General features: G+C 40.3%; 1 protein-coding gene across 2 annotated transcripts in view; it reads left to right on the forward strand.

The window, feature by feature from the left end:
- The window catches only part of LOC125334157 (transformation/transcription domain associated protein), a 77,815-nt gene extending 73,007 nt beyond the window's left edge, over positions 1 to 4,808 (forward strand). For both annotated transcript variants that reach the window (XM_048320716.1, XM_048320717.1), the window contains 4 exons: positions 147 to 331; positions 1,353 to 1,556; positions 2,487 to 2,681; positions 3,524 to 4,808. In XM_048320716.1, the coding sequence (XP_048176673.1) occupies positions 147 to 331; positions 1,353 to 1,556; positions 2,487 to 2,681; positions 3,524 to 3,808 (869 nt within the window). In that variant the 3' untranslated portion in view covers positions 3,809 to 4,808. The remainder of the gene's footprint in view (positions 1 to 146; positions 332 to 1,352; positions 1,557 to 2,486; positions 2,682 to 3,523) is intronic.
- Positions 4,809 to 17,189: the final 12,381 nt, after the last annotated feature.

The following is a 17,189-nucleotide window of genomic DNA, read 5'->3' on the forward strand; positions in this document are numbered from 1 at the left end:
AATTAGCGCACTTAATATGCAAAGACCAAACACAATTAGGGATTTCATGTATGACAGTCGTGTTCTAAGGGCTGCTGTGTCAGCATTCGGGCTCTGCATGAAGCGCTCAGTTTCCCTTTGCTCTCTGCCCCCCGTGCCCTCCGCAGTGCCCCGGGTGGTGGCCGTGTCCCCGCAGATGCGGCTGGTGGAGGACAACCCCTCGTCCCTGTCGCTGGTGGAGATCTACAAACAGCGCTGCGCCAAGAAGGGCATCGAGCACGACAACCCCATCTCGCGCTACTACGACCGGCTGGCCACGGTGCAGGCGCGGGGCACGCAGGCCAGCCACCAGGTACCTCAGCACCCCGGATTCCATCCCGGGCTGAAATTCCCCATGTCAGTTCCCCTCGGCGCTTCACCTCTCATTGCATGTCAGACACGTACCTGGTGCACGGGTGGTGGTTGGATTTTTTGCAGTTTTATTTTGATTTTGCATAATGAGAGCTCTATGTCTCTTTGGTGGTTTAGGTTGTCTTGGAAAAGTTTTATTAAAAAAAAGCTGTATTTATATTGCTGGAAGTTGTTTTGGGTAAATGGGACTGAGAACAGGCAGGGTGCTGATTGATTTTTTTTTTTTTATTTGCTCTCTTGTACAGTGCTTTAAAAATAATTAATTGACAGCATGGGAAGCAGGATTCCTAATTTACATAAGCCATTACAGCATGATATGTGAGGCAGGCTTCCCATGTTCTTCTAATGTTTCTCTTAAAATTGCCAGTGGATCCATTTCATCTAAGCCAAACAGTTGGGCAATCTCACCTAATAAATGAAGTACTCAGAAAGAACAAAGCCCCCTCTTTCTGTAAGCTCCACCAAACAACCAATTGTGATATATAAGATTTTTTAATGTTTTTTATCTTAAGGTTAGTGCAAATTTGTACATAAAATGCCAGTCCCATTCCAAATACAGCTTTTAGAAAATACACAATAAATATGTATTACAGACATAATTTAAACAATTGTCTCACTTTCTTTGTTATGAAATAAAATGGAAGTGCTATGTAACATTTGTTTCTATTTGCAGAATTCTTGCTTTTGAAGCTTTAACAACCATTTAATTAAAGTCAACATGACTAACATGCTTTCTGGGGTAACATAATCGGATCCTAACTTTATTTCTTTTTCTAACTCATTAGGCTAGTACATGCTATAGCAATTAAATATTTTGATAGATTTTTCTTTTTTTTTTAATGCTTTTCCTAAAATGAGATACAACAATTAAAAGCAGATTGGTAGTTGCTTTAGGTCTATCTGTCTGTTGCTAAGAAGTGCATTAAAAACACCCTCTTCCAACGAACCTTTTTCCTGTGTAGGTTCTCAGAGACATCCTGAAGGAGGTGCAGAGTAACATGGTGCCTCGCAGCATGCTCAAGGAGTGGGCTCTGCACACCTTCCCCAACGCCACGGATTACTGGACCTTCCGGAAGATGTTCACCATCCAGTTAGCCCTAATTGGCTTCGCAGAATTCATCTTCCATTTGAACAGGCTCAACCCCGAGATGCTGCAGATTGCCCAGGTACGCTTCAGGTTGTTCGTTCTGTCGTCTTGGGTCAGATGGGTATTTGGACTGTGCTTTTGAAATGAGTTAAAGTTCAACATATATAATTAACAGTGCATTTCAGTAGGCTTTTTATGTCTGTGTGGTTGCACTTCCTGTAGGGAGTACTTTAAACTGCAGTCCCCGTGGACATCAACTCTGCCTTCTGTGGGGAGAGCTTAGAACTTTGTGAAGTCCTTCGTAGATATTGGAACTCTTAATGTAAATGACTGATAAGTCTCTCTTTTTAGTCTTCTTTTAGATATATTGCTTTCAAAATACCTCTGTATTAAATCAAACAGATCTAAGAACAGCAACGTTTAGGGCTTCATTTTCTTACAGGGCTATACCCCTTTTCAAATACCATTCTCTTTTGAGCATTGGCATCAAACTACAACTCCTATTAATCACGATTTTTCTGTTTTAACCTAACATATAAAATGAGGTTTGCCACCTTAAAAGAGCAAAGGTAGTATTTATTAAAGTCTCAATGTCATTTTAACGCACAGAGAGCTATAGTCTGTATAGCAATTAGGATTTTTTGATCCCTCTATTAAGTGCTCAGCTGCTTACCACAGTGAGCCTTGGACACTGAATGTTGTCCCAGAGGTCTGTTGGCCGTGACTCTGTACAGATCATGATCTAGAAGGATCTATTCCTTAAGTTTGGCATCACCTGTATTTAGTGATGGGTTTGGACACAACATTTTGAGACAAATACTTACCTGACTTTGTACATGCCTTTATTTATAACTTCTGTGCTCAAAAGCTTTTTGGGTGAATGAGTGAAAAGCTATTGTGGTACTGTTGGAACTCAGCATTAACAGAAACAAAAATCCAACTGCTTTTGGTCCCAGGAAGGAAAATCAGTTCCTTTAATTGCTTTTGTGCATCTTTCTCTTAAACCCAGGATACTGGCAAGCTCAATGTCGCCTACTTTCGCTTTGACATTAACGATGCCACCGGAGATTTGGATGCCAATCGTCCGGTTCCGTTCCGGCTCACCCCCAACATCTCGGAATTTCTCACCACCATCGGGGTGTCTGGGCCCCTCACTGCATCCATGATTGCAGTAGCTCGCTGCTTTGCACAGCCAAACTTCAAGGTTTGTATACCTTCTGCACCATTATTTGCAGGCTTGTATTTGACAAGTTATGAACTAAACAGCACTTTTTTGCTGAAGGTAGGAACTGAATGATGTGTATCTGTTTTAAAATTTTACCCTGAGGTCATCAAAAAGGCTGGCTGAAATGTTGGAAATTTTTTGGAAATGTTTTATTTGTTATGTGTAAATGTTTAATTTGACTCAGACTGGACATGTGAAAGCTTGCTTTAGAAGCTTGAGACTGTTGGAGTTGACAGATTAATACCAATAATTCAGCTCAGTGATGAGAAAAAATAGGGAAGTATTTGTTGCAGGTATTTCTTTTACATCCAAGGATAGAACTGGCCTATATAACATATATGTATATATATTAGGTACATATGTATGGATGTTGTAGTCAGTGTTTTTTCCCTGTTTAGCAGAAAATAATATTCCCTGAGAGTGTAATGACTGCAAAAAAACCCCTCCAGCATTTCAAAGTCCTCCAAATCTTTGCCCAAGACTTCTGTGTGTGTGGGAAAAAACAAGAATTAGTGGAGTAATTAAAATAGAATATACACAACTGTATTTGTGTATCAATATCTTAATATATGTTATTAATTTCTGTAGGAGTCATTGTGTTGTGTTTTTGTAGTGGACACTTCTTATGAAAAGAAACACCTTGGGAGGAAATAATAAAGATAGGTGGAAGCCACACTTGCCTTGAAAAGTTTAAAATTGCAACGTGGCACCAATACTGTCAAAATGCTGTTGGCTAAAATCTAGTTACAATCCTGTAATCTGATAGAACCTGATTGTTCTTTGGATTAAGCGCAATAATCCAATTTTTCTTCTTTATATAGGTTGATGGCATCCTAAAAACTGTGCTACGGGATGAAATCATTGCATGGCACAAAAAAACCCAAGAGGACACCTCCTCTCCACTGTCAGCAGCTGGGCAGCCCGAAAACATGGACAGCCAGCAGCTGGTTTCACTGGTTCAGAAAGCTGTGACTGCCATCATGACGCGCCTCCACAACCTCGCCCAGTTTGAGGGAGGGGAGAGCAAAGTCAACACCCTGGTGGCAGCTGCAAACAGCCTGGACAACCTCTGCAGGATGGACCCTGCCTGGCACCCCTGGCTGTGACTTGAAAGATTCAATAGTTTAGGTTTGTTTTTTGTTTTTTTTTTTTTTTCCTGGTTGTTTTTATTTCGTCCTGTTGTTTGTGGTGTGAGCCATATTTTGTGTTAAGAAAATGTGAAAAAAGCTTTCCAGACGATGGCTTACCTGCCACACTGCATTTTGTCAGTTTTCATTCTAGTTGTGTTTACAGTAGTATGGCGTTTTTACTGGTTTTAGTTTAATGAGGAGACATCTCCTCCTGTTTAAGCAGTTGATATGCAACAGCAGCTTTCGCAAATAGATTAAAATGAAGAGAGAAAAATAATATACAGAAAAATCTAGTTTTATGATGAAGACTATGAAACTAGCATTGTTAGATTTAGGGTCTGCTGTTCCTAATAATAACCTGCAGTATATAAACTTTTTATACAATGGTAATTACTAAAAAAAAGAAATACAGTAATCCCAGTTACTGAGTTTTACTCAGTGAAATTTTACTTAATCACTCTCTCTTCACAATGCCAAATTGAAGGCACAGATTAATGCTCTTAACCTTTAAGTTTGCTTCTAATTTTCATGAGCAATGTTGGTTTGTACAGACAATTTTGTACCAAATGTTATACAGGTGAGATTTTGTTAGGCACTGAGAAAATGATGGTCAAATTGTGCTGACTTTTCCTGGAGCACAAGCTATGTACAGTGAAAGTGTAAACCATTTAGAGTATTTGGTTTAGTTGTGAACAGTGTTTGGGGGGGAAGTTTATAAAAGGATGAGAAAAGTCATCCTTTGATACCTGTATTTGTCTGTAATAGGGAAAAAACAAAATCTTATCAAGGTCTCTTTACTGTTTAGAATTACAGTAGCTTCTTTGGAATGAATCTGTCCCTTTGTAATTTAAGAAAAAGAGCAGTTTAATGTTTCACTCGTCTTTCTGTTGTGTTAGCATTTTTATAAAACTTCTGTGTTGAGAATGTTAAATTTGTACAGAGTGATTTTTTTCAAAATAAATATTTTGTAAAACTCTCTGTGGTATTTATTTCTAGTATTTATAATATTATGCTACAAGTATGATTCTGCTTTGTTGTATGATGGATGAAGCATGGCCCTTCATTCCCATGCTTGGTGCTCCTTTTGTATCCTGTGCACAAGGGGAAGCTCAAATAAGTGAGTGCTAAGGACTACATAAGGATTTAGAAAACAAACATATCTTTTTTTTTTTTTTTTTGGCAAAGACTTGTTCCTTATCAAAACCATGTTGGCAAGAATAATCTTCTTATAAAACAGCGCTTCCTGCATGTGTCACAACACGCTCTGTCTGCAGTCATTCACAACTGAGCTCAGTGCTTTCATGACTTGAAGGGAATTGTTGCCTTCCCTTTCTTGAAGATTGTAACGTTTGCAGCTGTGAAATACAGCACACACTGCACAGAGGAGTTGCAGGAGCATTTCTTAATCGTTTGCACGTCTGAGAGATGACAGCATTCTCTGACAGGAAGTCTTCAGATAATTCAGCCACTTTTCTGTCCATGATAGAAATCTTAATGGGAAAGCGTGAATGTAAGTTAAGAGACAAACTTTGTTGTCTTTAGATTTGTGACATCTCTCTTGCTTGTGGCATCATCTCAAATACAGTCCTAAAATAAGATTTGGGTTTTGAGGGAGCAGAGAGATATTTTAGTGAGCTCCCTGATGGTGTTAATGTGCAAATGTTAATACCTGGTTCTCTTCTTTCATGAGCATATGCTGTGGATGTACCTCAATTTGTGAGAAGTCTTGCACAGTCTTAACGCAGAGTTTTAGCACCAGCTCCAGGAGATAAATCTCAAAGCTTTTAGTTATACATGAGCATTCTTCAGAGCCTGGGGGAAATCTGACGTCTCTTGTATCAGCAGCAGCTGTCCATTAGCAGGAAAGTGGTTTGACAAAGTACAGGGTATGAAGTTCCTGATTATCTTCACGAACATGTGACATCCATCTTAGCTGCCTTTAATTTTTTATGACTATAGATAAAGGTTCCCTCTGTCTCATCAGTTGAGATCCACGCTCAGAATGCATCTTGCTGAGCAAATACTTGAAAGTGAGCTACATTAATTGTCAATTCACTCTTAAGTATTCCCTTCAAGGTCTCTTCCCTCAGATTAGATACTACACAAAAAAAGCCCATGTCATTACTCTGTAAAATCAAACACTTGAGAATTAAGAGAGGCCAAGTTTAAAATTCTCTCTGAAATTGTGTGCATGAGGATCATGCCATTCTGAAAACTCCTCCTGTTGTGTTTGTTTTTTAACCCCTGTAGAGTTCTGGACAGATTTCACCAGATCTTTGTGAGAGTAACTAGTCTCAAGTCCTTGACACCAAAATTGTGCCATCCATAATTCTGTATAAAATAGAGATGTACATGTTGGTAGGCATTGGCACACGTACATGTGTTGGTGTGAAATGGGCTCTCTGGGAGGTCACTCAAGGCACCAGAAATGCTAATAATTAAGAAGTAAATTTGGCATGAAAATTGTAGGTAAAAATGTAAGCTGTGGATATTATATGGAGAATAAGTAGTCAGGTTTCTCAAATTACGCTGTATTTTTTGTTTCCTGACTTTTGTAATCATGTTTGACTCTGTCTTTATTAGACGATGCTGCTGCAATTTAACTTTTTATTATTACAGTCTGCTCTCAAAGTAGATTATCAGAATTGGTTTGCTTAAGTGAATTGTAGTCTGAAACCAAAGCATTTAGCAGTAGTTGAGTGTTTGAGTCCACCCTCTGAAAGTGGTGTGCTGCTTTCCTCTCCTGCAGTTGGGCTGTCCATGAACTGTCAGATACAGAGAGAGCAAGCAAGGGATTAGTTATTACTGGAAGATGATGACTCAAAGCACTTCAGTGGCAGACAATGAAAGCTCTGTTTCATAATGGCAGTCTAATAAAGTTGCTTTTAAGGCTCCGATCTGTTTCAAATACGATGTATGAAACGTTCCTTTGTGGTGTAGGAACCTATTCAGAGAGATTTCACACTCACAGGAGCTTTTAATCAGCTCCATGTGGGTGCATTTCACATTTAAGAGGTTCAAGAGAGCACATGTGAAACACCTGGTGTCTTGTGGGTGGTGTATCATCATCATCCCTTGCCTCTGTCAGTGTCCCCGTGTGCATGAGCTGTGAGCCAAAGGGCAGTGTCACCTCACCTGGGACCTCCTAAACCAGGGCTCAAGGTGCTGAGATGCAGACAAAAAAAGGGGAAGTCTGCGAAATTGCTAACTTAGAATTTAATCTCTTGACTGTGGCCTTTTCTCTAAACGAGCATTGCCTTTCCTTGAGAGCTCCAAGCACAGAGCCGAGGCAGTGCTGGTCCTGTATCAGCCACGTTGTGCTCCCTGTCTGTCTTCAAATTCCTCCCTCCTCTGTTATAATCCAATGCTTTACTCTGAGAAATCTTTTTCTTTCTGTCAATTCCCCCCCAGAAAACACCACATAGATTGTAGCAGGTGTAAACTGCAGGTGTGGGCTGCAGGACCTGTGGGCTCAATGGTTCCAGCTGGCGACAATCAGCTGCCCCAGGAGCACCTGGAACCCATCCCACCTGTGCCTGAGGGGGAGCAGCAGCTGTGAGGGAACCCACGGGGTGATCCCTGCGAGCCTGGAGGAGAGCAGACCTGTGGAGGAGAAGGGAAAGAGGGAAAGGATGGCTGATGGGCACCATTATGTGCTGCCCCTTCTCCAAGGGGAGCGACTGCGTGGAGTCCACTGCAAAACCAGTGAATTTGAGGCAAGGAATCAGGAGAAGTGGCAGAGGCGAAGCTGAGCCTGGTGAAACGGGAACAAAGAGGCTGCCCTAAGGTTTGTTTCTCTGTTTATTTCTCTGTTTGTTTCACCTCAAGGACTGAGTTTTCTGTTAATTGCCAACAAATCGAGTGGAATCCTCCAGCCCAGACTGTTCTGCTCAGGACCATGAGCAGCCTGGCAGATGTTTTCAGCTTTCTCTGATGGCTAGGTCTGGCACAGCCAGGACTCAGGACATTGTCACGAAAACTTGTTAAGGGATGTTTTGGTGTTACAAAATGCATTTTTGTTTGTTGGTCGTGTTTGGGGTGTTTTTGTCCTTTGGTGATGCTTTTCCCTCTGGCTCCACTGGAGCACTACATGTGGTTAATATACTCTTGGAAAATCCTTCTTGAGTGAGCTATAAAACCCATCCTGACCTTGTCTAGCCCTGGAGGATTATATCATGCTGCTTGTAAGAAATGAGGTGGCAAAGTTGGCTGGGTTTGAGCTTCCAAGGGAGAAGCACTAGCTGGTGTGGGCACTTCTGTACCCCCTGTTTTGGCAGTGTGGTCTGGGCAGAAGCCATTCATTTCTCGTTGTGTTCAGCAATGCAAACCTCATTAGAGCTTTGTATGAACAGTTATCTTGCCATTTAATCCAGACTGGTTGGATTTCTTGGAAGAAAACTCTTAACTGCCCCAAAATCAGCTGTCCTAACAAAGCACTGGTAAAAGCCCGTTTCCAGTCCGCCTGATTCTTGTGCTGTACATGCTGTAGATATTTGGTATATTTGGAGGTGCTATTAGCTTTGGCTTGTTAAATTCATGTGCTCCACACCCTAGTACCAGGCTTTACCTGCTGTCTGCAGCCTGATTTTATTTTTGGGGGGAAAGGACATTTATCCAAGCTCTAAGATGCTGTCAGGATTGTACTTTAATCAATCATCCATTGCTTACCCTCAGTGCAGTCCCTGTGAGCTGTTACAGCACCAGCTACATTAAAGAAGCTTTCTCAGCCTGATAGCTGGGAAAGGACAGACTTTGGAAGGCTCTTTGTTTCTCTTGATACTAACACATTAATTGCTGTCTCTCTCTGCTCTTTGCTGCTGCTTGTGAGAAAATTGGCATTAAAGAACTTATTTTGCTTATTCAGCAAGGGTTCTCATCAGTAGCAATTCACATACCACTTTAGGGTGGGGCAGTATTGCTTTCCCATCCCTTGAAGCAATACGAAGTGGCACTGAACTTTTAACTGAGGTGTGGTGGTGTCACTGAAATGTTGTTTCTTTCTGGAACAGCTGCTCCTGTTCGTTTCTGTAATATAAAAAAAAATAGCAATTATCAAGTAGAGAAAGATGTCAAATTAAAATTCTGTAAACTAACTGCATGCATTATTGTAAAGTCTGTTTTTTAGCATCTCGGGCAGTAAACTATGCTATCATTTACTTTTTAGCTTGAGCATGTGAAGGAACTACTCCCCATCTTTGTGAGGTTCTGTGCAGGAGTGGGGATTGAGACTTCAGGGTTTCTTGTCTAACTCTGTGTGTGGTGCAAGCTCTCTGGCATGAAGTAAATGTGTGGGGGAAAAGGATTCGATATTTTTGATACTTAGGATGTGTGTGTGTGTGTGTTGTAAAGCATAGTGGCTTTGTAGTCTGTGAGTGAAAGGAAGTGTCTCCCACTTAAAACAATTTTCTTGCCTTTCTTGTTTAGTTACTGCAGTCTGGGTGGTCCAAACTCAATTTTGTTGGGACTAAAAGAATTTAGAGAAACTTTTCTGGGACAGTGTCCAAAATTCTGTGATCTCCCATAGCCCCTTTGCCCTCTTCTCCTTTCACTCTATATGCCTGGCAACAGCTAGCAGAGACAAAATGGACATGCACTGACACACAGGAGATGGCACAATGACAGTGAAAACTGAGGTGGGGCAGATGAATTTGCCCTGCAGGTTGTAGCTGGTTTCCAGATGTGGAGCTGGATGCACCCTGTGTGAGATGTGTTGTCCTTTCTTTAGCCTTTGGGAACTTCTGGAGAGAAAATAGTGATTTTTTGCTGTGGCCTATAAACCATTGGTGAAAATGTTGGGACTCTTTTGTATTCTGGAAATGGGTCTAAAAATGAAGATTTATTAAACAGAGACACTGAGGAACTGGAACAGTGGGGACCCTTCCTCTGACCACCTACTACCTGGTTTTGACCTGGTGATTTGGGGAAAAGAAAGACTCAAACTTCCTGAGCCTTTCACAGTCTTGTAAGAAAATAAGCACTAGTTTGAGGTGAAATTATGGCTTGCTTGTCTCTGCTTTGGCTGTTTCACTGAGCTGGTGTGTTGTGAATGAGGTAACTACTGAAAGTGCCAAAATGCTTGTTTTACTCCTTTTGTGACAGATGTGATGCTGTAGAGCTGTGGGATGGCTCAGTACAGACATGAATTCTGTGTTCAGCTCTCAAACAGGCTGTCAGTCATGCAGGGAAAGATACTTAGCTCACTTTAGCTTTCATTTACGTGTAATTTTTAGGAATTATGTGTACTATGGGATTCATCAGTTCTTTTCTGTGACCTGAATGAAGTTCTGAAGGTACTTTGCTGTAATGGTTATATCCAAGGGTGCTCAGCTTCCTTTGTAGGACTCTGCTGCAAATCCACCTAGAAGGAGAACTCAGCTTTGGTCACTGTGTTTTTAACCCCACACATGTTTTTTTTTTTTTGTGAGATAAGTTCATAGATTGACACAAAAGTTATTCTTTAGGGGGGGCTGATTTAATGTCAATGTAACTCAATTTAGTGTCTAAACCTTTACTTCTTGATAGTTTTTTTTTTTAAGAAAACATTTTGTAACTTTTCAGGCTGTTTCTGAATAAGACTGGATACTGGGTTAGGCTGTGCTTGTGTAGCTCTTGGTATTTATTGCAGCATGATAAGCTATGCTTGAGAGGAGGATTTTCACCAGTTTTTAGTCCTGTCTTTGTAAAAGAAGAGAACCACAGATTCCAGGGGTTTTGTTAAGAGCAACATACACAGAATTAATGGCATAATCCTTCATTCCAGATTACAACAAGACAAAACACGGATGTATTTCCTTTGCAATGAAAAATACTGCCTTTAGCTTCTCAGTGTTTCTCTTACTTTCAAATGTTGTTCAGTCAAAGAACAGTCTTGAACTTTCTAAAGAACAGAATATCTTTGTCAGACCACAACCTAAAAACCTCACTGTTATTTACACAGACCTAGATACAGATGCAGAATTGGGATTGTCCACTGGCTGCAGTTCATTCTTGAAGGAATGCAGCTGAATGGATTGAAAATTAGTTTACAGTTCCTGCATCTGAGGAAGTGAGAGAAACTCTGCCATCTGCCAGCCATGGCACAGGCTGGAAAATGCCAAGATCTGTTTTCTGTTTCTCAATGACTCTGTCATGTTGGTCAAGTTGCTTCACTCTTGTCTCTGCCTGATTTCCCTGCTACTCTTTTGCATTTCCTTGAAGGAAAAGCTTGAACAGAGCTTGGCACAACGAGAGGCCCAGTGCAGGACCATGTCTTTGAGTGTCCCTGCTGTGTAAATGTGTTGCTCTCCAGCTGTGATTAGTTTCATCACTCAGGAGCTGGATACACACAGAAAAAAAATTGTTACCCCTTTTATCTTGAGCAGAATTCTCCCCATTTAATTTATCTGTGTTTGGCACTTTTGAGGTACTGTACTTTTCCTGGAGCAGAAGAAAACAATAACTTTGCTGCAAATTTTTCCTCTCTGTATTTGCAAATTTGGTTAACAATTATATTCCTATTTTGCCTGAATCAATGGTTAAGAACTGCACACTTAGAGCTGTGTGATTCACCTCTCTGTATGCTTTTAATGTTATTCAGAAGTAGCAGGGATAAATGCTCTCAGCTGAAGCAGTAGATTACAGAACATGAATCAGTGATAAAAATGTGCAAATGGACCTGACATCACTGGTGTAGCTGAAATATTTTTTCATGATTGCTCTTAGGGATTTGCAGTATCTGTCCCTGCCATCTTTAATAGGTAGCTGTTCATGCATCAAATAATACAATTTCAGTCAAGAAGCAACCTGCCAGTGGGAGGAAGTGTATGAACATAAATTACGTAATTATTATTCCACTTGCTTCTATGCATTTAATCACAAAACAGCACAAGCCTGAAGATACAAAATAAACCTTAAAGGCTTCATAATCTTAAACAACAGTAGCAACACACCAACATGTGCCCTGTAAAATAGAAAAAGATCAGTAAAAGAGTGACACTTCTTAATTTATTTTCCTCTTTTGTGATCATTAGGCAATAACACTAAATTAGCTCTCCATATTTGCTTACCAAGTCAACAATTCTTGAAGCAAAGCTGCAGAGAACTGGAAACTTATTGGGATATGTGGATGGTACCTCCTCTTTTTAGAGGGGAAAAAAGGGAAGGGATTTTATCTATATTTTCTTAGGGCACCTCTCCCTGTGTCATAGATATAACCCAATGCAGTGATGCCTGCCTGAATTTGCAGAGAGCCTGCAACAATAGGCCTGAGGGGAAAAGTGCTTCATCTTTTGGAACTGGCTGCTGACACCAAGGTCAGTCATGGATTTTTTTAGTTGTGAACTGTTCCTGTTTATGAAAGAAGAGCAAGAGTCATGTGGTAGATTCTTGTCATCAAACAACACAGTTTCTTTTCTAGTCTGCCAATAATTGAAATAAAATTAATTCTTCCTGCCTATGAATGGATAGCTCAAATATTTTCCTTTTTTTGGGTACATTTCAAATATTTAGCCTGCTTTGGAGTGGAGGTACAGAAAGCACAACAGAGCTTTAGTGGGGCCAGGGGTGTGTCTTTTGTAGAGATTACAAGCAGTGTACCTTGGACTAGAGACTCTGGCCTAGGTAAGGAGCTGTTTTAGATTTTGTTACGGCATAGTGTGTTTGCCATTGGCTTTTTGCACTTTCAGCAGTGATTTTGGCTGTTTCCTCATTTTTCCCTGGGCTGAACCATCTTGGTGTCTGTGAATTGGAGCCCTCTGTTCCACCCCAAGGGCGAGGTCCCTGTGCCACCTCCAGACTCAGAAGCGATGGGATGCTGTGGCTGGATGATCTGCCAGCCTCGTGCAGCCTGGCAAAGGGCAGAGCTCACCGTGGATGGCCAAACAAAAGGGGAATTTGCCCACAGTGCTCTCAGGGTGAAGGTGGCCGTGCCATGTGGCCCTGTGGGTGCTCTGCACAGCCAGAGCTCTGTGGGGTGGGCACAGAAGGGGCAAGGGATGCCAGTAAAGCTGGCTCAGGAGCTCACCTCATTGGGGAAAATGACCCAGAAATCTTATTTTTGTTACTTTAATTCTATATACATCACAAACAAACAAGCCATAATGGGAAAACCATTTTATCAATACCCTGTGTCAATGATATGGAGATTAAGGGCAGCTGGACTCCAGCACGAGCACAAAATGTTGGGCAGAGTATTCCCATGCAATTTAATCCTTTAATCCACGCAGTAAATAAATGTTTTTGATCTGAAACACAATCACTTTGATTACTGCAGCAGAGGGGAATATTTTTTATTCTGCTGCGTCATGTAGGCTAAATAGGAAAAAGACTGATGGAGGTTTGACAGATTAAGCCCTATAAATGCACTGTCTCCCTGTTACTTAGACAAACTGATCTGTGGGTAAGGGCACTGTAAGGGTAAGGGCAGAACACACCAAGGCTCAGTTTCTTGTCACCCTTCTCTCGGGTATGATAAGTATTCTCCCAGAAGAGTTTTGTTTTCAGAAATTTTTCTTTCAGAAAACAATATAATAGTTGTTCTTTTTAAAACTATTTTCAAATTAATTTTGATTTTTGAAAAATTCAATGCATTTTATATTGAAAATTTTATTTTCAAAGTTTAAAAAGAGTAAAAATCAATTTTTAATTTTTTTTTCCAGTTCAACCAGACACAGTTGATTGCAACTTTTTTGATGGGTTGCTGTTGGGATGTTCTCAATTTCACAAGCATTCCATTTCATGTCAAATTAATACCAAGCCTTATACTTATTTTTTAAATGGCAAACAAACAGAATGGTTGGTCTTTCTTACTGTGCTAGTGTTGACCTACACTTTCAGCTGATCTGCAGCTGGTGTTTAAAGGAGCCTTATGCTTTGGGGCTACCCAATTAAAATAATTGTGACCCTTCTACAGTGATGGGGGAGCAGATCACTGCGATTACAGGTAGTGAATTATTTTGAGAGTATGAATTTGCATGAGGTTAAAAAAGAGAGATTTTTGGACAGAGATGCATTTAACAAAGACAGGATTTGGAGAGGTTCATCCAGAAAATGCTGAATCCTTGCACATCCTGAGTGCAGCACTAAGTAAACAAAGCAGCATTCACTTAGTTGTGTTCCCACACTACATGGAGGTATTGGTGGGGTTCGTATAAAAATGAAAGAAATGAGGAAAGTTGTGATGTTTCATTCTGAGCTGCTTAGTCCTGGCTGTTAATTACAATGGAAACACTGCCCAGGGCTCTCTGCCAGAGCTGCCTCCCGCTGGAGGCCGTGCAGGGATGGAGCTGTGACAGCTCCAGGGATAGAGCTGATGGCCTAAAAGTGACGGGGAGTTTAAGTATTATGGATTATAATAATCTAGTTAAATTCATTGAGATCTAAACGGGGCAGGCCTTTGAACATCTCCTAAGTAAATATTGGCAGGATTTAGGGAGGGTTGAGTTTAGTTTGTCCTTCAGGAACACCTCTTGGCATCTCCGTTTTGTGTTTGCAGTGTGGCTCCTTGAGAACTTTTGGGTTTTAGTTACCTCTTATTGATTACAATGGTACAGTCCAGAAATCTCAAATTCATTCTTGATTTGTTCTAGTCCATTTTATTAGAAGGTCCGCTGGGCCCCTTAAAACAAATTTCATTGTCCAGTATCAAAGTCTGGTTTCTCTCTCTCTCAGTTTTGCATCCTAAACCTGTTTCACTTTTACAAAATTCGGATCCAGCCTTGGTGGCTATTGGATGCTTATTTAAATTGTAATTTGTTTGTAATATCCTTTTACCTGAAATGTCCAAGAGCCTATTATTCCTATTTATTTTTCTTTAGAGAGAAAAAAGAAAATGTTGTGGATCCAGTTTTAAGACCACAATTAATTATATTTTGATTTTTTTGAATTATCAATCCCTTGTGATGTCTCAGATATTTTTAACTGTAGAGCTTAAACTTCTTGTGAAAGAACTGTCATTTTCTTTATTTACATGCTGCCCACTGCAATGGGGTTTTTATTCATCTGAGCTGTCCCAATGTAAACAGTAAAACGATGAGGCATTTTCCTCAGAAATCCAGAGGGGCTTTTTAGTGCAGCTTTTTTTAATGTAATATTTTAAGTCTGATTTTCCATCCTACAAGCTATAAATCATACCTGTTTACAGATATGTATGGAATTCTGTGGACTAATGATTTGAAGGTGCTATCACAGGAAAACAATGGTGTCGCACAATAGTTGACTCCCCCAGGAAATTGCAGAGCTATCTCAGTGCTCAGGAGGTTTAAAACTGTCAGTGCTTGGTAAAGATGAGTAATAGCAATCCTAGGTGTTCTCAGCCTTGAGTTTTAAAATTGTTTTCAGCTCTCAATGCAAATGTCCCTTTCAAGGTGAGAAATGTCACACCAGAAAGGCTGAAAAGTTTCCAGGCAATTACACTGGTGAATAAGTGTGTATGGATTCTTGATAACTTCAAAATAAGCTCTTTTAAAATAAATAATAATAGTGAAAAAGACAAAAAGCCCTTGTAATTTATATATGGGTTGACTGGAGAAAATAAAGCATTGAGTATATCTGTAAATAAAGCATTGAGTATATCTAGCATGATATTGAGTATATCATGCTAGAAATTTATCAGTTCTGCACGAGGGTTGTCCCTACAGACCCCGTTTCACAAAGGCTGCCAGGTATTATGTAATGACATGATCTAGGCTCAGTCAGTGCCATTCAAAGCCCCAGATCTCATTTTAAATTGCAAACCAATATTAATAGGTAGTAGCCCATCCACAGTTTATCTGCTGTTAATTTGACAGGATATATAAGAAGCAAACTTTTTTCTCACCTACAGCTCTCTCTGCTGCAGAGAACATGAAGTCCTTCACTATAATACTTCTCTTGTTTATATTATGCCAAAAATCTGGCTACCTGTTCAACAGATGCAAAAAACCTCCTTTTGTCTTTTCCTGGCAATTTTAGGAGGTTTAAAGACAGAGACACAGAAAGAATATTGTTACTGCTGTAACTGCAACTGAGCAACGAAGGTTGGTATTTCAGAGGACAGAGAGGAATTTGTTTAATGCATGTTGTGATTCTCACAATTTTCTGTTGACATACGATGGTTGGTAGATGGGCACCCAAAAGGCAACATGTTCATGTCCAACACAACTGAGATTTAATGACTTGAGCCATGTTGTCCCTCTGTAGCACCTGAAAGCAAGAAGAATTTGGGTCAGAGATGTTACATGACAAGTTCCTGGTCAACGAGTTGGTTTCTGTGATTGGGATTAGACCTCCCCACAGTCTGGGGGACACCTGGGCTTTGATTGCAAGCAGAGCTCTTGGAATGATGGAAAGGGTTGAGAGATGTGCCCTGTTCTGGACAGGACTCCCATGGCCCACTGCTCTGTTTGACTGCACAGCCAGCGTGGAGAAGCTTTGGGTTTCTTCAAGTTGGTCCCACACTGAGCTGTGAGCACACAGATCTTCTGAGATAAAGACAGACTTTCAAAAAAGCAGCTGTAAGATTGCAGTGTGAGAAAACAAGAATCCTTGTATGTCAGAAAACAAACATGCTTCCCTGAAACTATTTGTAGGCACTTCGAAAAATGACTTTTTAACCCCTGTTTAGCAAATTCCCTTGTGCAAAAGAGAATTTTTATTACTTTAACAGCTATTATTATTTAATGTGAATTTGAATTTTAAAAAACCCATTTCCAAAGAAACATGTAAACTTGATTGCAATTCTTTCTCCCATCATTATCCTTTAGGGGAATAGTACATAGTGTGCCTGGAGAAACCTGGAGGCACACTATGTGCTAGGAAAGGGGGTATATTTTGATGCTCTACAAATGACAGAAATAAATCTGGTGTCACTTGGTATCAGGCATAGATTTGTAGTCTAAATGGAAAGAGCAAATTTTTTTTTTTAGCATTGTGACTCTTAAGCATAATAGGCAAAAGAACTGAAAATACAAATTTAAAGCAACTTTTCTTTAGGTAAAAAGAAGCAAAGAAGGATTAAAGCAGGTAAAGGAAGTACATAAATGGATAACTGGAGGAAAGAAATGTGAATCATGTACTACAGACAACTGAAAGTTATGAGGCTCTACAACTATTTTTATCTAGTGCTTTATGGCTGTGATCTGGAAAATTGCTCGCACACATGTATAACATGCAAGCAATTCTGTTGCTTTCAGTGAGTTAGGAACAAATGGGGTAGCCATATGTGAATATGTTTTCCAGCTTAGAGCTATCAGACTCTCTTTCTTTGTGCCTGTTCAAAGCATCCAGTGAAGTCAGTGGGAATTTGGGCCAGTTGGAGATTTCATCTGGAGTTCATTTGGAACAGTCTCTCAGCAGAGCTCGTGTTTCCTTTCAGGATGTAACTCACAAACAAAGAAAAATC

Source organism: Corvus hawaiiensis, chromosome 16 (genome assembly GCF_020740725.1).
Source record: "Corvus hawaiiensis isolate bCorHaw1 chromosome 16, bCorHaw1.pri.cur, whole genome shotgun sequence".
NCBI lineage: Eukaryota > Metazoa > Chordata > Aves > Passeriformes > Corvidae > Corvus > Corvus hawaiiensis.